General features: G+C 36.1%; 1 protein-coding gene across 2 annotated transcripts in view; it reads left to right on the forward strand.

Annotated features, from left to right (window-relative positions):
• Positions 1–1,067: 1,067 nt before the first annotated feature.
• The window catches only part of CCSER1 (coiled-coil serine rich protein 1), a gene marked incomplete at its 3' end in the record, with an annotated part of 1,225,861 nt that continues 1,204,882 nt past the window's right edge, over positions 1,068–22,046 (forward strand). For both annotated transcript variants that reach the window (XM_080796962.1, XM_080796963.1), the window contains exons 1-2: positions 1,068–2,432; positions 7,664–7,848. In XM_080796962.1, the coding sequence (XP_080653088.1) occupies positions 1,109–2,432; positions 7,664–7,848 (1,509 nt within the window). In that variant the 5' untranslated portion in view covers positions 1,068–1,108. The remainder of the gene's footprint in view (positions 2,433–7,663; positions 7,849–22,046) is intronic.

Below are 22,046 nucleotides of genomic sequence, written 5' to 3' on the forward strand. Positions count from 1 at the left end.
CAGAATTACTATGCTGATTCTGAGCGGATCCTGTGGTTACATAAAGATTAGTTTCTTATTCCTGCTTTACCCATTATGAGCTGAATGACAGAAAGTTACCTTTCTGCTGTAAAATGACGATGGTAATATTATCTGCTTCTGCAGTTAGAAGCATTACAAGAGATAATCTGTGTCAGAAAAGTACTTGGTACATCACAGTTAATGAACTGTAGAGGTGCCACCTTCACCTTCTCTTCTTTCTTTTTCTTCATCATCGGCACCTGACGTTAATATGGTTCATAAATTTTCAGTGCTTCTGCTTTTGTCAGTATATATTCTTACTTGTCTCAACATTACCAGTTTAATTAGTTGTCATTCAAATCTTGTCTTCAACTCAAAGTCACAGTTTCCTCATAACCCTACCTTGTTTATAACCCTGCACTGTATCCTTTGTGGTTTAGTTTCCTCTGCCAGAGGCCTGATTATCTCTAACTGCCCCAAAATCAAACTCCAAGGAGAAGAATACTTACTGTTTTGTTTTTCTTTGACTGAAGATTCTAGTGTCAGATCATCCCTTGGTCTGGTCTGTAATTGTTAAGTTCAGATCAGTAACCTGTTGAGTCCTGTGATATTATCTGCTACTGGCCAATAGAGGTAGAGGTGGGGCTTTTTACCCAGAAAGCAGTGATTATGGCAGTCTCATGCCTACTACATCTAAAACAGTAGACATAGAAAGTTAGGATCAAAGAACTTCCCAAATTATAGAACTAGTGGGAGTAGTAAAGCTGGGTCTTGAATAGTGATCTTGTGTCTCCCAACCCAATAATCTTTTCAACAAACTAAGCATTCTTGGTAATCTTGAAATATTTGAGCCATTATAAAATTGCTGTGCAAATTATTGGATAATCTTGCTACTTAAAATTTCAAAAAAATCCTTAAGTATCAGAATTTTAATATTTTTTATTTTAGTACGAACTGAATTCTATTCCATGTCCTGAAAAACAATGTTTTGTTTTAAAATGTCTTTATTTTTATAATTTATAATTGAATGCTAGTGACTTGTTCTTTTTGTTTTAACTTTTTTTTAGGCTGCTAAGTTGGCTCTCACAGTGCAAGCCTTGGAGTCCCAATGGGGGACTCAGGATCAAGACGATCTATCCTGGTCTCCCGGTTGCCAATATTCAGAAGAAGTATTAGCAGAAGACATGATTCTCTTCCTTCCTCACCTTCCTCCAGTAATACAGTTGGTGTCCATAGTTCCTCTCCTTCCAGCACTAACTCAAGCTCAGGTAGCACAGGTAAACGCAGGAGCATATTCCGTACTCCTTCCATTAGTTTCCACCATAAGAAGGGGAGTGAACCTAAGCAAGACTCTACCAACCAGAACCTTAGTATTTCAAATGGTGCTCAATCTGGTCACAGCAGTATGCCAAAACTGAGTTTGGAAGAACATATTAAAACCAGGGGAAGACATTCTGTTGGTTTTAGCAGTTCACGGAATAAAAAGATAACAAGATCTTTAACAGAAGATTTTGAAAGGGAAAAGGAGCACTCAACTAATAAGAATGTTTTTATAAATTGCCTAAGTTCTGGCAAAAGTGAGGGGGATGATTCTGGATTCACGGAGGAACAAACTCGCCGTTCTGTTAGGCAGTCAACAAAGAAGCTACTTACTAAATCCTTTTCATCTCACTATAAGTTTTCTAAAGCAGTTCCACAGAGTCAGTCCATTTCATTGGTACAACAGTCTGGATTCTCATTGGAAATTACACAGTACCAAGAGAGAGAACCTGTATTAGTAAGAGCTTCTCCATCTTGTTCTGTGGATGTAACAGAACGGGCAGGAAGTTCTTTACAGTCTCCATTGCTTTCTGCTGATCTTACAACAGCTCAGACACCTTCGGAGTTCTTAGCCTTGACTGAAGATTCTGTGTCTGAAGCGGATGCATTTCCTAAAAGTGGAAGCATGGCATCCCACTGTGACAACTTGGGCCACAATGATTCTACCTCTCAGATCTGTTCCAATCCTGCTGCTGTTACAAAGACAACAATAGACCTTATGGGAACTGTTCCCTGTGCAATTATGTCTCCTGGAAAATACAGGTTAGAAGGCCGGTGTAGCACTGAATCTAATTCCTTATTAGAAACCTCTGCTGCTAATCAGAAGGAAGTGTTATTGCAAATCACCGAACTACCTGTTATGAATGGGAACAACTCAGAGACTCACCTATCAGGAGATATGCAAAGAGAAGAACATATGGTAGTACAAAATGGTGAAACAATGTTGGCGTCAAGCTCCCCAAGGAAACTTGGATTTTATGAGCAACATAAAGCAATAGCTGACCGTGTTAAAGGGATTCATCCTGTTTCAGATTCAAGGATAATACCCTCTTCTGGTGATCATCATATTTTTAACAAAACATCCTATGGATATGAATCAAACCCTGCCAAAGGTAGGGTCATTTTCTTTGTATTGTAAATATGAAATATAATTTTCATTCTAATTTATTTAATTTTCTTATTCCAACTCATGAATTGAAACCACCTTTTCCTTATTTTCCACTCTCTAGTCTTTTTTCTTATTTATAATTTGTCTTAAATCTTTTCTCTACTTGATTTTAAATTTACTTCACTTGTATTATGCTAAAATGTAATTCAGCAATATTACTCATTTTTCTTAGTTGTGTTGTCCAGATCCTGGCCCTCAGAAGAGAGAGGAAAGAAATTAATTTTATTTAGAATGTGGCTTTATCTAAAATAAGGATTTCCTTTTTTAGAGCAAATGGTAGAGTATTGGTGTTTCTTAGTCAAGGAAATTAATTTTATTTCTTAGTCAATGAAATAGATATATTCCAGCCAAAATCACTATAAAAGAAATTTGCATAATTTAAATTCTACTTCCTTTTTTAACAAAACTTGAATTATTAAGTAAGATCTATGTTTCAGCACAAATAAGTATAAATCTTTAAATATAATAGCTTGTAATATTTAAAAGTACTGTTCTTGGATCCTGGATACTGGTTCTAACCTGCCTCTGTCATTAAATACCTGTGTAACATTGGGTACTTTCTCTTTGGTTAAAAAAAGGGGGGGGGAATGGGTGGCTGAATTATTCCAGTATGTCATTTAACAGAAAACTTCGTTATTTAAATTTCATTTAAGAAAACTGTTGAATGTATGCCACCTACTGGGCTGTATTTGACATTATTTTTATCATTTTTTTTTCTCTGCTGTGATTCCTACTACCTCTGCTGCTGCTGTTGCTACTCCTACTATTCCTATTACTGCTGCTACTACTACTGCCAACTAGTTCTCCCAAAATTGAATGCTCCTTATGTCTTATCATTATTACTTCCAATTCTGTGGACTTTGGATACATTAATCCATCAAATTCTCACATGGTTGTAATCGCTACAATTATAACCACTCATTTTACAGATAAAATAATTGGAACACAGATACATTAAGTAATGTGTCCGAAGTCACAACATTAGTAGATAATTGTTTGGGATACAAACCCTTTGAGACAGGCATTAGTGGTCTCCATTTTACAAATATGTAAACTGAGACCAAGGGGTCATATAGCTGTTAAGTGGCAAAGGTCAAATTACAACTATCTCAATTCAAAACTCAGGCTCTTAGTGACCTGGCTTAGTGATGTCATGACCCCAGCTCTTTCTAAAACATTAAAAATAATACTAAATTATTACATAAAATTTATAATAAGTCAAATTATATATCAGAGTGTCAAGAATCTTAAGATTATATGATTAATCCAATTAGTCCCTCCATGAATATAACAATTTAAAAGTTTCATTTCCTTAAAGATTTTATTTATTTATTTTTGTGAGAGAGCAAGGGAATGAGAGCACAAGTGGCGGGGAGGGACAGAGGGAGAAGCAGACTTCCCACTGAGCAGGGAGTCCAATGCTGTACTTGATTCCAGGACCCTGGGATCATGACCCGAGCCAAAGGCAGCTGCTTAACCGACTGAGGCACCCAGGTGCCCAGTTTTAAAGTTTTAAATGCATGAGTGAATTCTCTAGCTGTATAATTGTGCAGCCCAGTATTTTTCACATTTGATACAAGATCGTTTTTATGAATATGCCTACTTTTTAAATTTTTTGATCTTGGTAGCCTTGTTTGTACTTATGGCTTTAGTTATACCTTTAGTTAATTCTTTAATTATAGTATAGTAATAATAAGAACAATGCTGATTGATGATGGTCTACCTTTTTGTACACTTAATGTGTGCCCAAAAGTATGCTAAGCAATTTATTTGCATTGTTTTATTTAATCTTCTTTTAAAATTTATTTTTAAAAATTTAATTACAGTGTACTTAACATACAGTGTTCTATCAGCTTTGGGTATACAACATAGTGATTCATCAATCCCTTATCTTACTCAGTGCTCATCAAGATAAGTATCATTTTTTTTAAAAGATTTTATTTATTTATTTCACAGAGATCGCAAGTCAGACAGAGATCACAAGTAGGCAGAGAGACAGGCGGAGAGGGAGGGGGAAGCAGACTCCCCACTGAGCAGAGAGCCCCATGAGGGGCTCCATCCCAGGACCCTGGGATCATGACCTGTGCTGAAGGCAGAGGCTTTAACCCACTGAGCCACCCAGGTGTCCCAAGATAAGTATCGTTTAATCTTTTTTTTTTAGATTTTACTTATTTATGTGAGAGAGATCACAAGCAGGTAGAGAGGCAGGCAGAGAGAAGGGGGGAAGCAGGCTCCCCGCTGAGCAGAGAGCCCCATACGGGACTCAATCCTAGGATCCTGAGATCATGACCTAAGCCAAAGGCAGAGGCTTAACCCACTGAGCCACCCAGGTGCCCCAGTATCATTTAATCATATTGAAAGTTTTATATGGCAATTATTAATAATTAAGGGTTAAGTTAAATAACTATGAAATTACACTGTTAGCAAATGGTGGATCTCAAATTGGAATTTAGGCAGTTTTTAAAAGAAATAGCACCAAAAAAAGAGTAGAAATGTACTTATCCTGATTATCTCTAATTCTTATTTAGAAACAATCATTTGCCTTGATGCCAAATTGAATGCTATATATACTTAATCTCTGTGGGAATATCTTGCTGACTATTAATCTGTTGACTAAGATCCTAATTGTGAGCCATTTAACACATTAAAATAATTTTGATGAATTTGATAATATGTTGCTGGTTCTTGGGACATTAGCTGTTTATTTGTGTTATCTACAACTTGTAAAAAAGTGAGGGATAGACAAATAAGCTGGTAATGTCAACAAGGAAAAGATAATAGTATTCTATCTTTCAGTATGTGGAGAGGTTCTTGTGCCATTCATAAAGATTTTATAATTTGGAAGTTCAACATTTTAAAACCTGTTAAGTAAATGTATTTTACGTAAGAAGAAATTGCTATGTACACTAAATTCCATAATACTGAATTTATTCTGTGTTTATTATGGAAGATGTTTAAACTAGTATTTAATACATACCTGAATGTCTGGGGTATATAGTCATGTCAAAAATAATATAAAGTTGAGCTCTTTATTTTTCTGTTCATTGTTGATGAACATTTAGATTGTTTACATACTTAGATATTATACATGATTCTACTATAAACATGGGGTACGGCTATCTCTTTGAGCTAATGATTTCATTTCCTTTGGATATATACCCAGAAATGGAATTCCTGCATCATATGGTAACTTTATTTTTAATTTCTTGAATAAAGTCCATACTTTTCTTCCTAGTGGCTGCATCCCCACCTTTGCATCCCCACCATCAGTGTATAAAGGTTCCCTTTTCTTCACAGCATTGACAATGCGTGTTTTCTTTTTGACTTTTTACTACGAGCCATCCTAACTGATGTGGTGTGATATCTTGTGGTTTTGATTTACCTTTCCCTGGTGAATAGTGATGCAGAACACCTTTTCATATACCTGTTGAATTGTATGAGTTCTTTGTATGTTTTGGATGTTAACCCCTTATAGGATATGCTATTTGAAAATTTATTTTCTCCCATTCTGTAATCTGCCTTTTCATTTTGTTGATTGTTTACTTTGCTTGCAGAAGCTTTTCACTTTGAAATAGTCCCAGTTGTTTATTTTTGCTTTTATTGCTTTTGCTTTTGGTGTGAAACCCAATAAGTCATTGCCAAGACTAATGTCACGGAACTTACCCCTACTTTTTTTTCTAGGAGTTTTATAATTTCAGGCCTATGTTCAAATCTTTAATTCATTTTGAGATTTTTTTTGGTATGCTATAAAATGGGATTCTAGGTTCATTCATTTACGTATGGCTCTTCAGTTTTTCCAACACCATTTACTGAAGAGACTCTCCTTTCTGCATTGCATATTCTTGGGTCCTTTGACAAAAATTAATTGCTCATATGTGATAGTTTTATTTCTGGGCTCTTTATTCTGTCCCGTTGATCCATGTATCTGTTTTTATGCCAATACTGTACTGTTTGATTACTGTAGCTTTGTAGTATTAGAGTGAAATCAGGCAGTGTGACACCTTCAGCTTTGTTCTTTCTCAGGATTGCTTTGGCTGTTTGAGGTCTTTTGCAGTTCTTCTGTAGAATTGCTTTTGTATTTCCGTGAGAAACAACATTATAATTTTGATAGGGATTGCATTGAATCTGTAGATTGCTTGAAGTAGTAAGGACATTTTAACAATATTAATTCCTCCAGTCTATGAACACAGAATGTCTTTCCATTTATTTATGTATTCTTCAACTGCTTTCATCAGTGTCTTATAGTTTCCCGTGTAGTGATATTTCCCTTCCTTGGTTAAATTTGTTTCTAAGTATTTTATCCTTTTTGTTGATATTACAAATGGGATTGTTTTCTTAATTTCACTTTCTGATAGTTCATTGTTTATAGTTTGGCCTCAGGTCTCACAAAGACCCTTTTAAGTATGGTGAGTAGGGTATTAATCAGGGTAGCATATTAGCGAAGAGTTGAAGGTGATGAGGGAGTAAGATACACAAATATTTAAGAGAAATATAACTGTGCAAAGCCTATGAGATAAAGGTCATGGGACTGCAGTGTGCCTGCAGTGTTCTAGCAACTGCTAGAGGGCGTGGAGGAGGGTACAGCAGAAGGTGAAGTTAGAGAGGTGAACAGGTGAACATAGGGAGGCCCTTAATGGAAGGACAGAATAGGGTCAGATCACAAGGCAACTTATGTTGGGAGAATATCAACTCTGTGACTAGAAGAGTGATCATGACCAATGTCACTTATGTCTTCAGTGTATCATTCTGGTTACCATGTGGAAAGCAGGCTGTGTTTTTTGAAGAGAGAGAGGTAAGTGGGAATGGGCAAAAGCAGGAGACTGTTTAAGTATTACAGTAACCCAAGCTAGGGTTGGTAGAGTTTGGTCCAGGATGCATTGGTGGAGAAGATAGTAAGAAGTGATCAGATTCTGTATACAATTTAAAGGTAATAAGGAAAGGATTTGATTATGCAATTTATGTGAGATACGGAGAAGCCAAGGATGACTATGAAGGTTTTGACCTTCGAAGTGATTACATGATTAAGTAAACTAAATTTACCATTACTAATTAAAAATTCTTTGTATGATAGTTTTTGAATGACACTAAGAGTTTCTCATTTTTTTCAGTGGAACATTTGTAAAAACTACATTTAAGCATTTGTATTCATTTTTATTTATTTATCTATTTTCATAGTTCTTGCCAGTAGCTTCAGTCCATATCGTGAAGGAAGATTTATAGAAAGGCGACTGCGATCCTCATCCGAAGGAACTGCAGGGAGCAGCAGGATGATTTTGAAACCAAAAGATGGAAATGTAGAAGAAGTGAGTAGTCTAAGAAAGCAAAGAGCAGGTTCATCATCTTCAAAAATGAACAGCATGGTAAGTGTGTGTGTATACTTGCATTAATTAAGATAATTACGTATGTGCCTGGGGTATTCATGCCTCTTGCAATATGAAAACAGACTGACAAAAAATAAACAGACTAATGAATAGATATTTCATATTTGAAGGGAAAATTGGTCTCCTTAGTTGACATCCCAAGTTAGAGAGGCTGTGTTTTCACTTGAGATTCTTATGTGTCGTGACAGATAGTAGTACACCTAACAGTTAACCCTTAATTCCTATCTTCCTTGCTTCCATAGAAGGTTTGATATTCTCTCTTGTAGAACAAGATCCTGGGATACACAAACTAAGAAAAAGTGCTGATCATCATGAGGGTACCCTTCAGTAACCATTCTTTCACACCATCTCTCTACCCTATAGCCACTCTAAAAACATCCAGTTATAAGTCACACTTATGCCACTACCACCCATTGACCCCTTGGTGGATCCTGCTCTGCCTGACCTCTTACAGTTGCCTGTCCACACAGAATGAGGAGCCTTTGGGGTCAAGACAAAATGCCCATCCAAAGCTTTGACACATTCTAGGTAACCAGGATTCCAGATTCCTTGTCTAAACTGCAGGAACCTTCAGGTGAGGGTGAAGGTAGTGTGTGTATAGGGGAGCCAGGTCTGAGCTTGCACTTGGGGACTGTGGTGGCCAGAGGCATGTGTATGACACTCCTTCAGAGTGAGAGATAAAACCAGATGGGAAGAGGTGATGAGTAGACTACAGCCCAGGAGTTCCAGAAGGCCTTAGATCGCACAAATATTGGGGTTGGCTTGACTTTTGGAGTTCTCTTTGCTTTCTCACAAATGTTTCCTTTTTCAGCAGTGTTTTTGATTCTTGATATTTAACAGTGTTTTCTAAATATGATCTATCTACCTGTCTACCTACCTACCTACCTACCTATCTTCCTATTCATGGATATGTGTGAAAAATCCTCAAAACTAAATTACTTGTATATTTTATCTCTATGTGTTTTACATGATTTGGTTTCAAATGAAAATAGTTCATCCCATTTTAACAATTGTGAAGAAGTCTTAAGTTACTGAGGCAACACTGAGTGAGAGCAAAATCACTGTACTTGAAATTAAAAGTTCTAGCAATTAGGTCAGGTTTGGACAGATCTTACTCTTGGGCAAATCAGTAACTACAAAATAACAAATGATAGTGGACTTTTGTTTCCATTATACTAAAAAACAATTGTGTGTTTATGTTTATATTTATAGAGAGAAAGATCCAGTATTATATTTCATCTTTTTTTGGGGGGGTGATGTTTTATTATTATTACTGTTGCTTTTAATTTTTAAAAATTTTTTAATATTTTATAAGCATATATAAATATATGAATATATGAATATATATATATAGACATATATAGATAGATAGATCGATAATGTAGTATTAGCCCCAGGGGTACAGGTCTGTGAATCGCCAGGTTTACACACTTCACAGCACTCACCATAGCACATACCCTCCCCAATGTCCATAACCCCACCATCCTCTCCCTACCCTCCTCCTCCCAGCAACCCTCAGTTTGTTGTGTGAGATTAAGAGTCTCTTATGGTTTGTCTCCCTCCCAATCTCATCTTGTTTCATTTATTCTTTTCCCACCCTCCAAACCACCCATGTTGCATCTCCACTTCCTCATATCAGGGAGATCATATGATAGTTGTCTTTCTCTGACTGACTTATTTCGCTAAGCATAATACCCTCTAGTTCCCTCCACGTTGTCACAAATGGCAAGATTTCATTTCTTTTGATGGTTGCATAGTATTCCATTTTATATATATATACCACATCTTCTTTATTCATTCATCTGTTGATGGACTTCTAGGTTCTTTCCAAAGTTTGGCTATCGTGGACATTGCTGCTATAAACATTTGGGTGCACATGCTCCTTCGGATCACTACATTTGTATCTTTAGAGTAAATACCCAGTAGTGTTGTTGCTGGGTCATAGGGTAACTCTATTTTCAACTTTTTGAGGAACCTCCACACTGTTTTCCTGAGTGGTTGTACCAGCTTGCATTCCCACCAACAGTGTAGGAGGGTTTCCCTTTCTCCGCATCCTCGCCAGCATCTGTCATTTCCTGACTTGTTAATTTTAGCCATTCTGACTGGTGTGAGGTGGTATCTCATTGTGGTTTTGATTTGTATTTCCCTGATGCCGAGTGATGTGGAGCACTTGTTCATGTGTCTGTTGGCCATCTGGATGTCTTCTTTGCAAAAATATCTGTTCATGTGCTCTGCCCATTTCTTGATTGGATTATTTGTTCTTTGGGTGTTGAGTTCGCTAAGCTCTTTATAGATTTTGGATACTAGCCCTTTATCTGATATGTCATTTGCAAATATCTTCTCCCATTCTGTCAGCTGTCTTTTGGTTTTGTTAACTGTTTCCTTTGCTGTGCAAAAGCTTTTGATCTTGATGAAGTCCCGATAGTTCGTTTTTGCCTTTGCTTCCCTTGCCTTTGGTGATGTTCCTAGGAAGAAGTTGCTGTGGCTGAGGTTGAAGAGGTTGCTGCCTGTGTTCTCCTCAAGGATTTTGATGGATTCCTTTCTCACATTGAGGTCCTTCATCCATTTTGAGTCCATTTTCATGTGTGGTATAAGGAAATGGTCCAGTTTCGTTCTTCTGCACGTGGCTGTCCAATTTTCCCAACACCATTTGTTGAAGAGGCTGTCTTTTTTCCATCGGACATTCTTTCCTGCTTTGTTGAAGATTAGTTGACCATAGAGTTGAGGGTCTATTTCTGGGCTTTCTATTCTGTTCATTGATGTATGTGTCTGTTTTTGTGCCAGTACCATACTGTCTTGATGATGACAGCTTTGTAATAGAGCTTGAAGTCTGGAATGGTGATGCCACCAGCTTTGCTTTTCTTTTTCAACATTCCTCTGGCTATTTATGAATTTAGTGCCATTGTATTGCCTGTAAGGTGACTATTACTGTATATTATCTCTGTTCCTTTCTGATCTACTACTTTTAGGCTCTCTCTTTGCTTAAAGGACCCCTTTCAATATTTCCTATAGAGCTGGTTTGGTGTTTACAAATTCTTTTAGTTTCTGTTTGTCCTGGAAGCTTTTTATCTCTCCTTCTATTTTCAATGATAGCCTAGCTGGATATAGCATTTTTGGCTGCATGTTTTTCTCGTTTAGTGCTCTGAATATATCATGCCAGTTTGTTCTGGCCTGCCAGGTCTCTGTGGATAAGTCTGCTGCCAATTTAATATTTTTACCATTGTATGTTACAGACTTCTTGTTCCGGGCTGCTTTTAGGATTTTCTCTTTGTCGCTAAGACTTGTAAATTTTAGTATTAGATGATGGGGTATGGACCTATTCTTACTGATTTTGAGGGGGATTCTCTGTGCCTCCTGGATTTTGGTGCTTGTTCCCTTTGCCATATTAGGGAAATTCTCTATTATAATTCTCTCCAATATACCTTCTGCTCTCCTCTCTCTTTCTTCTTCTTCTGGAATCCCAATTATTCTAATGTTGTTTCGTCTTATGGTATCACTTATCTCTTGAATTCTCCCCTCGTGGTCCAGTAGTTGTTTGTCTCTCTTTTGCTCAGCTTCTTTATTCTCTGTCATTTGGTCTTCTATATCAATAATTCTCTCTTCTGCTTCATTTATTCTAGCAGTAAGAGCCTTCATTTTTAATTACACCTCGTTACTAGCTTTTTTAATTTCAACTTGGTTAGATTTTAGTTCTTTCATTTCTCCAGAAAGGGCTTTTATTTCTCCAGACAGGGTTTTTCTTCCATGCCTTTTTTGAGCCTGGCTAGCACCTTGAGAGTTGTCATTCTGAACTCTAGATCTGACATATTACTAGGTCCCTAGCCTTCAGTACTGCCTCTTGTTCTTTTTTTTGTGGTGAGTTTTTCCACCTTGTCATTTTATCCAGATAAGAATGTATGAAGGAGCGAATAAAATACTAAAAGGGTGGCAAAGATCCCAGGAAAATGTGCTTTAACCAAATCAGAAGAGGCCCCAAATCACAGGGGGAAGAAAGGAGGTAAAAAGAAGTTCAGAAAAAGAAAATTAAAAAAAGAAAACAAATAAAAATATAAAAAAGAAAGAAATATATATATTAGACTGGTGAATAGAACAGGGTCACCCACTTAATTTTGGGAGTATTTTGGTATCTTAAAAGAAACTACCTCCCAAAATTTTAAAGAATGAAAAACATATAAAAGGGTAAATGCAATGAAGGGATGGAATATGTCTATAAAGATGAAAATTTAAAAAAAAATTCTAAAAAAGGAGTTGATAAGATAAGTTGGTCGGGAGAATAAAGAAGAAGAAAGTGGAGGGAATTTGCTCAGGCTGGAGACTAGAACAAAGCCCTGTGCTAGATTTAGGGTGTATTTTGATCTATTAGAAGTTGTACCCCAAATTTTTTTTAGAAGAAAAAGACCCTATGTGTATATAAAAAATAAAGTTAGATACAATGAAGGATAAAATATGACTATAATAATGAAGATTCAAAAAAGTTTTTTTTTAATGAAATGTATTGAGATAAACTAGTTAAAAGAGGAATGGGTAAAAGTTAAAAAAATTATCAGAAGAAAAAAATAAAATTAAAAAAAAATTAATTAACTTTGCAAGACTAAAGAATCAAGGGGAGAAAGCCATGAATTCTATGCTTTGCTTTCTCCTCCTCTGGAATTCCGCTGTTCTTGGTAAGTGAACGTGGTCTTGGCTGGATTTCTTGTTGATCTTCTGGGGGAGGGGCCTATTGTAGTGATTCTCAAGTGTCTTTGCCTGAAATGGAATTGCACTGCCCTTACCAGGGGCCAGGCTAAGTAAAATGCTCAGGTTTGCTTTCGGGAGCTTTTGTTCCCTGAATGCTTTCTGTAGAGTTATGGAGGATGGGAATGAAAATGGTCACCTCCCGATCTCCAGCCCGGAAGAGCCGAGAGCTCAGGGCCCCACTCCTCAGTGCGCCTTCGGATAAAAGTGCTCAATCACTCCTGTCTCCCTGGACTCTGGCTGAGCTCCGAGCTCACCCAGCCTGTGACCAAGCGTCTCTGTCTCTGGCACACAGCTCCGCCTGGAGTCTCCGAACCCCACAGATATCTGAGCCTCCCCCAGGGGTGTCTCCACGGATCTTGTGGGGTCCCTGCTCACAGAGCAGTGGCTTGTGCCACGGATCATGGTAAGGTAACCCCGAGTTGAGAGCTCACTCCTCGGCTCCGTCTCTGTAGCCGGCTTCTCTGCTCTAAATCCTGTGAGCTCTGTGACACTCAGATAGCCCCGATCCTTCTGTGACCCTGTGGGACCTGAAGCCATGCTGTCCCCATGTGGGCTTCACCCCGGCTTAGCCTCTGGAGTGATGTCCCTCAGTGGAGCAGACTTTGAAAGGTTCTGATTTTGTGCTCCATTGCTCCACCGCTTGCAGGGAGCTGGCCTCTCCCCCCACGGTCTATCTTCCCATTGCTTTGGATTCACTTCTCCGCCAGTTCTACCTTTCAGAAAGTGGTCGATTTTCTGTTTCTAGAGTTGCTGCTCTTCTTCTCTTCGATCTCCTGTAGGTGTTCAGAATGGTTTGATAAGCTCTCTAGCAGATCTTCTGCTACCTGATGTCGTCTCAGCCTGCTACTTCTCAGCCATCTTGACTCCTCCCTGCTTTTAATTTTTTTAAATAGAGAGAGAGAAAGAGAGTGCTTGTGTGTGGACTGGTGGGGAACAAGAGGAGGGAGCAGAGGGAGAGAGAGAATCTTAAGCAGGCTCCATGCCCAGAATGGAGACCAACAGGGGCATCAATCCCATGACCCTGAGATATGGCTTGAGCCGAAATCAAGAGTTAGATGATTAACCAACTGATGCCCCACAGTTGGTATTTTTTAAGTGCAAGAACACGTTAAAAAAGATTTCTGGTTGATGCAACATTGAAAGTTATGGCTAATGACTTTTCATGAAACGTTTCTCTTCACAAAATTCTCATCTTTCCTTCATAGAGATATATTTATATTAATAGTTGTACACTGTGTATTAGACTTACCCAAAGTTGGGCCTTTAACATACTCTTTCTCATGTTTTCCATAATATATTTAAATAATTCTCCTTGTAACATCTAAAGTTACTCTTCTTCCCAGATCGACTTTTAGGATTTAAAATTTAAAATGTCAGAACACAAAAATGTGAGTTTGTTCTTTTATTTGAGGCTTTTTATAGTTTTCAAAAAGTGTCCCTGCAGTGTTATGGATCTGCCACTAGATGGCAGGGTCATATCATTGTCATGGTTAGGGAAAGGCTTTCATTGTTAGAAACTTGGTTGAAATATTGTACATTTTCATTGAATTTCATTTCATTTCAATGAAATTTCATTTCATTTCATTGAATTTATAGGTCATACTCTTTGAAATAAATATTGATGTTTGAGTTTCCATATGAAACCTATCAAAGATTATTTTATGACTTTACTGTTTTCTTTTGGATTTCACAACTAATACCTCATCCTTTTCATTCACAGTGTAATCATGAATTTAAAATGGGTAAAATATATTCTTATATATATTATATATATAATTAAAATTGTATTATATATTATAAAGATATATTAAGATATATCTTTATATTTAAAGGTAAAATATATTCTTGAAATATATTCCTTATATTTCTGTGTTCATAGCAATATAAGGAACAAATGTCAGGACTTAGAGGCATGGTGGGAAGTAGTTTTAGTTTTATGTGAAAAAGTAACATGTATTTAAGAAATTATAGCTTTATTTGTGAATAGTGACACACATTTTCTATATTCCTCTTTGAAAATAATCCAAGCAACTGTATGTATTTAAGAAAACATGTTCAGTTATTTTTTCCTTTTAGAGCAATAATAATAGGAACATGTATTTTCAATACTTATTTGGACCAAGGGACTGCTCTTAATGCTTCATGTGTATTTTCACATCAAGTCCTTTACCATACTATGAGCCAAGTGATGCTGTTATTAATCACATTCATAAAAGAGGACAATAAAGCACTGAGAAGATAAGCATCTTGCCCCAAAATACAGATATAGGTAGAGATAGGATTTAGATTTGGATTCTACCTGTCTAACTTTAAACCCTAGATGCTTTGTGGAGAATAAAATAGATTTAAAAGTAATTTTTTTTGCATTATTTCTATATAATGAAGTTCACACAGTTAAGGCAGCCTATACTTGCTCTAGGTATAGGCTACAACCCTCTGTAAGGGATAGAAAAATGAAACAAAATTTAGTGCTGATTCTGAACTTAAAATGTAGTAGTATTTACTGATATGTTAATGAATGTATCAATGTATTTACTGAACGATATCTCATCTAGAAAGGAACTTTGTCACAAAAAAAAAGATACTCATATTTAGAAGGAACTGGAGTATTTTATCTAGTTCATGGGGATTTAAGTTTACCCATGGAATATAGTTTTATTTATTAAGATGCTGAGGGTTTCCGAATAACCAAAGATACACTCTAATAGGCTAGATAGATCACAATGCTAGTGTTTTTTTGTATATTTGGATGGGGATATTTCAGTTTGAAGGGAGAGGGGAGGCTGCATTAACTCTTTGAACATCAGTGGCTCAGAAGAAATTGGAGTTGGCTTAAATTTATTATAGGAAACCAAAATATATCTGGAAAAATTTGATAAGCATTCACATGTATTATATATTTTCAAGCTCCTTTAAGTAAAGATTTTTCTTCATTTTCCTCTGTTGAGTTACTTTCATGATAAAATAGTATGGTCCAAATATCTTAAAGAGCTTTTCCAAAAATAGGCATTCTTTCTAGGAACTTTCCCTTCAGAGTGTGGTATATAAATGAATAAATTTAAGGAGATGTCATGGTTTCTTGAACAGTTTTACACAGTGACATTTAACTCCATATGTATTTGCAAGATCACCTTGCTCTAAAAAAATTATTAATGTGAGGATATATTCATATGTAATGGACATTCCTATGTAATGGATAATACAGAGGCTCTGGCATCCTTACAGCAAGGAAATGCTTGGATGTATGAACGAGGGTAAGCTAGGATATGTGATAGCAAATAACCTCTGAATCTTAGTCACTTTCATAGTATGGATTTATTTCTCACTCAGGCTACAAGTTTGTTGTGGATGGTTCTGGGAGTTCTGTTTAATGTCTCATTCTGTGTCCAAGCTGTTCAACCAGCTACCATTGTGAATATTGCCTTTCACCATAGCAAAAAGAGATCTCAGGAGGTCCTCATTCCAGTAATAAATGCTCTGACCTATGAGAGATTCATTTCACTTTCTCTTACAATTTATTGACTAATTCTAGTCACTTGGCCCAAACTAGCAACAGAGAGCTCCAGGAAATACATTCTCTTCCTTGTGTCTGGAAGGTGTAGACCAGATATATTTGTTGGGCACTAATGACTATCTTATTCTAAAAAAATTTAGTGTATCTCATTTATTTTAATTAACTGAGACTTTCTGCTTGTCTTCTCCTTTCTGGGACTGTGATACATGCCTCACCTTGTGCTGGTCATGGTGGTCGAAAAAGATTAAGACATCTTTGAAGTGTAAAGATTCATTTATAATTACAAGTTTTGTTTTTTGGGATGTGCACTCTTCCTGATCTAAAGTCCTTGAGCTGTCTATATCTAAATTAATTTTATGTGATTAAGTTCCTGGGAACCTAACTGAATTTGAAAGTATTTATTTTTATTACATTAAAATGCTGATTTGGAAAGTTGTGTTATCTCTAGATTACTCAGCAAATGCACGCACAAAATTGCCCTGATCTGTTTGTGCTAAGAGATTCTGATAGCTTTCGTTTATGGCTAGTTTTACTCTGATAGCATACTTTCTCTTATTTTCAGTTTGGCATCCTGCTGCCTTCTTATTTTCAGTTTGGCATCCTGCTGCCTTTTTGTAGGAACTGGGAATGGCATAGTAAAAACAAAATAAAAAACAAAAAAACAGCACTGAGTAACCTGTAGGACTTCTTTAGAAGAAGAACAGACTAGATAAATATTTGTGGGAAAAAAAAAGTTACTTGCAGATTATTAGCTTCTCATGTCATATTTTAATTCTTGGTATGTTGAGATCCAGAATTTAAGATATTACTGACAATAGTTAGATAATCTTAAGACTAAGACTTATATTAAATAGCCAAGCACTAAAATGTGCATTCACTTTTCTTCTGGGGCCTGCTATTCTCTCTTTTATTAGCTTATCCTTTATTCATTTATTTATCTTTTTATTCACAGTTTTTTTTTAAAGATTTTATTTATTTAATTATTTATTTGTCAGAGAGAGAGAGAGAGAGAGAGAGAGAGAGAGAGGAAGCAGGGGAAGTGGCAGGCAGGGTGCCTGATGTGGGACTCAGTCCCAGGATTTGGGAATCATGATCTGAGCCAAAGGCAGATGCTTAACCAACTGAGCCACCCAGGCATTTATCTCTATTTGCAGTTTCTTTAAATAAATATTTATTAAGAACCTGCTCTGAAGATATAAAGAAGACACAGGCCTGGAAGATATTAGAGTTCTAGGTTGGGAGACATTAATGTGATCTTGTCATTGTTTAATAATTTAATAATTTAGATTTAATAATTTAGGTTTAATAATTCTCACTTTTTAAAACTCACAATGTGAGGGGGTTGTTTGATTTGGATTGTGTCCATTTGATATCACTGGCCACAATCCAAATCAAGCATTTGAATGTTTGATCCTGAACCACATTCAGGATACATGAATTTCTGTGCCCCTAATTTTATATGGAGTCTAGCTCCCGTGCTTAATTGACATTATTGTATATATATGTAACTTGTATCTTTTGCAAATTTCTACCATGAAGGCCCAGCTGCTAATGTTGAGCAGGTATTCTAAGAGGCAGCAGGAGAAGAAGAAAGTACATTCATGTTCAAAGAATCTGTTTCAAAATACTTCACCTTTACCATCTACCAGTCAAATGAACTCTGCTGATCTTTTAGTATATGTACTTTCACACTTACATTTGTGGCATTACATTTCACACTTACATGTGGTTTTTGGAGCTCAAAATTAAGAGCAAAGGAAGGATGATAATTAGAAGATCTAATTCAATAAATATTTCCTCCTAATTCTGAAATCCTAAATGAGACTTTCAAGTATGTAAAAATGTTACTGGCTTTTTGAGAGTTAAAATAATGATCTCAGCTTTTGGTTCAACTCGTTGTCAATGGAATTAAAGGTAGTTATTGCAAGCTACAAGTACATTTAATGAGAACAAGGAGCCATTAATATTTGTAAGGAAATGGAGGCACACAAATCGTTCTTTTCAATCCTCATAAATTTTCAAAAGGAAAATCACAAGTATCACTCATTAAACATTGAATTACATTTGTTGATAACTAGCATATTAATTTTAGATTAATAGCCCTAATCCATAATGCCTTTATTGATTTTCCAGTTACTAATTATGCTTTTCCCATCAATGTCCTTCTAAGTTGTATCACATATCACATCACACCCACTACTTAGTTATTTGAATGAATAGGTTTCATTTTACCTATTAGATCTCATTCATTTAAATGGAAGAAGTTTCATACATATTAGCATTTCTTATAGTGTTTGGTATAGTGCCTGATATATAATAAATATGGGTGAATTAAAGGTATAATTGTTGATCAGGTTGTGACATATGCTCATATAGATATGATTTAAAGCCTTTAGTAGAATCCTTGTATGTGGTGTACTTATCCACATTTTTTGACATTTTAATTTGTTATACAAATGTACACATGTTTTTATGATACTGTTTGGTAGGGCTCTGATTTTTGATCCTAAGTCCCTGATTAAGATCATACCAATTATGACATTGTTCTGCTAGAAACATAATTCATTTTAAGATAGTCAGCTTTATGGAGTGGTTTCCAGGATCATATCAGTACCATAGTTCTGGACACACCATACAGAGAGGACAAGGAATAGTCAATTATTTGTAATATTTTTTGGAGAACATAGTAAAAAATATAAGTTCTTGGTCAAATATGTCTAAGGTGATGTTTTAAAACTCCCCCGCGTATTTCATCTCGTCTAATTTCTTATAAACTTGTAGATTCAGAATTTCCTTTAAAAAAGCATAGTTGGATAAAATATTCCATTCTTTTTTTCCCCCCAGTTTTGGGGAGGAGTCATTTTCATTTATAAGCTGTCACAATTTGTATGTTTGGTGCACAGCATTAGGAGTATCTTACCCATAGAGTTAACTCACTTCATCTAAAATGACTTGAAGACCAGTTTGAGTTAATAAATAAAGTTACAGTATAATTATTACCACTTCTCTTCATAAAGTTCACAGGAGATGTGCCTAGTACTTAATTTTTTCCTTTGTGATTTTTTTCCCTGAATGCCAGTGTTGCCAGTGTCTTAGGCTGTAAGGGCTACTATAACAAAATATCCCAAACTAGGGAGCTTATATATGTCAGAAATTTATTTCTCACAGTTTTGGAGGCTTTGAAGTCCAGTATAAAGGTGCCAGCATTTTTTTTCTGGTTTATAACCAGCACCCTCTTGATGTGTCTCACATGGCGAGCAGAAGGGGTTCCGGAGCTCTCTAGAGTCTTTTATACAGGCAGTGATCATACTCAGGAGGGCTCCACTCTGGTGACCTAAGCACGTCCCAAAGTCCCCATGTCCTAATACCATCACATCAACATTTCAACATAACGAGTTTTAGGGGAACACAAGTATTCAGAGCACAGCACTAAACAATCTTATTGTTAGCGATATTAAACTATGTGTATTAAAAGCTTTATTAAGAACCGTACATAGTTCTGTTTATTGCTATTTATCACGAAAATGATTGAGAAGAACAGTAGTAGAAGGCAATTTAAAATTCTTTTCTTTAACCATACAATATCTAGATAACCATAAGATAGTTTATGGGGCGCCTTGGTGGCTCAGTCAGTTAAGCAGCTGCCTTCGGCTCAGGTCATGATCCCAGGGTCCTGGGATCGAGCTCCACATCGGGGTCCCTGTGCAGTGGAGAGCCTGCTTCTCCTTCTCCCTCTGCCTGCTGCTCTGACTACTTGTGCTCTCTATCTCTCTGTCAAATAAATAAATAAAATCTTAAAAAAGATCATTTATATCCCTTCTAAAAATAAGAAATTGGAAAATAAAGTTAATTTATCTTTTATTCTTGGGGTTAGAATCCAAAAATGACAATTTTATGTTTAATTGGATCAAGTTATCTTAATTTTCTGTGAGATGAAAACTATTTTATGCCTTATTTAGGTAACCCCATGGGCCGGCTAGTTTTCATAGGCATGAAAAAGAATATTTATTGATTTAGAATCCATGACAAATTTCTGACCATCTCAGCAGCTGCACAATCAATGTATAACACAGAATTGACCTTGAGTAAAATAACTCCTTTTTCTGAGGGAGTCAGCCTCCTTTTAAGATATTCCAGTATTTTTGATTGCGTCCTCTGTTTCTGAGGTCACAGGAATTTGAAGCTTTTACATTACTCTAGTTAAACAATAAAGACAAATTTATTTTTCTTAAAGTCGTATTATTTTGAAATTTAAATTTAAATACCTATTAATTTTAGGGATGCCTGGGTGGCTCAGTCAGTTAAGCATCTGCTTTTGGCTTAGGTCATGGTCCCAGGGTCCTAGTATGGAACCCCACGTTGAGCTTTTTGCTCAGCAGGGAGCCTACTTCTCCCTCTCCCGCTGCTTGTGCTCTCTAGCTCTCTCTGTGAAATAAATAAATAAAATATTTAAAATAAAATACATAAAAATACATAAATAAATAAATACTTAAAAATACATTAAAAACCCCTATTAATTTTAGAAAATTAAATAAAACAAATTTGACTTCTAAGTTTAAGAAACAGACAATTATAATAGACTTGTGCCTAATATTAGGCATTATGATCAAATATAAAAAATATAAAAAATATTCTTTAAATACTTTAAAAATTGAGACAAACTTGTATAATTATCTCAGAAGCCATCATATTTGCCATGCCAGGGTGAAAAGTATGATTTTCAAATGAGTTGTGCATACATACTTCACATGTTTGCTGTGTGATGATATCTTTCTTTAAATTCATCATTCCTAAATTAGAGTAGCTGTTATTATCACTTTTATAGTTTTAAGATTTTTATTTATTTATTTGACAGAGATCACAAGTAGGCAGAGAGGCAAGCAGAGAGAGAGAGGAAGGGAAGCAGGCCCCCTGCTGAGCAGAGAGCCCGATCGGGGCTCAATCCCAGGACCTTGGGATCATGACCCTAGCTGAAGGCAGAGGCTTTAACCCACTGAGCCACTCAGGCGCCCCCACTTTTATAATTTAATACAATGGTCATTTTTACTTTTCTGCTTAAAGTTTGCTCTAAAATACCTTTTTATTTTTATTTTTTTGTATTTTATTGTTCTTAGCTTGTTATATCCAACCTGAAACAATCTATTTTTTTTTTCTTCTGTCTCTTAGGCTCTTTATTATATACATTTATAATTACCTTATAAAATTATGATTTTAGTGTTCAACTAGTTGTTTTTAAAAGTACCCTGTGCTTTGTGTGTGTGGCAGTGAGAAACACAAAGAAGTTTTTTGTCAAGAGAGACTCACATGAATCAGAGCTTTAACAGACATCAGCAGGCACAGGTGAAGCAGACAGAGATATGGAATACCTTCCCAGCTCCTCAGGTCCTCTCTTTACGTGATGGGCCCTGGCTCAGATTGTTGGATGAGATTTGAACTGGTGGATATGTATAATCATGTTATTTACACAGAAGGAACCATCTCAGTACTATCGCTCCATTTTATTTTTCTTTTTGATTGTAGTCACCATGCTGTACATTACATCTCCAGAACTTACTTATTTTATAACCAGAAGTTTTTACCACTTGGCCACATGAAACATCTCCATTTTATACCCAGTTATGTAGCATACAGGAACATTTTCCATGAGGCCATATCCCATACCTTTCTGTATTACAGTTTTATTTTTCATAAGCAAACCTAGATAATTAGACACATTCTGTTAAAAGCAGTCCATAGATAAGCTCTCCTACTAGTGAAAACCACTGAGTTGGCCAGTTTGTTTGCTAGGATGTCTTTCATTAGTATATTTACAATGAGATTATGCCAGGTCTCTTACCTTCTTAATTTCCAGAAAGCATACTCCATCTCCCCCGACAACAGAGAAGTGGATCACAGACCAGCTGTGTAACTCAGGCACTGAGTATAA

This window comes from Martes martes (genome assembly GCF_963455335.1).
Source record: "Martes martes genome assembly, chromosome: 2".
Lineage (NCBI taxonomy): Eukaryota > Metazoa > Chordata > Mammalia > Carnivora > Mustelidae > Martes > Martes martes.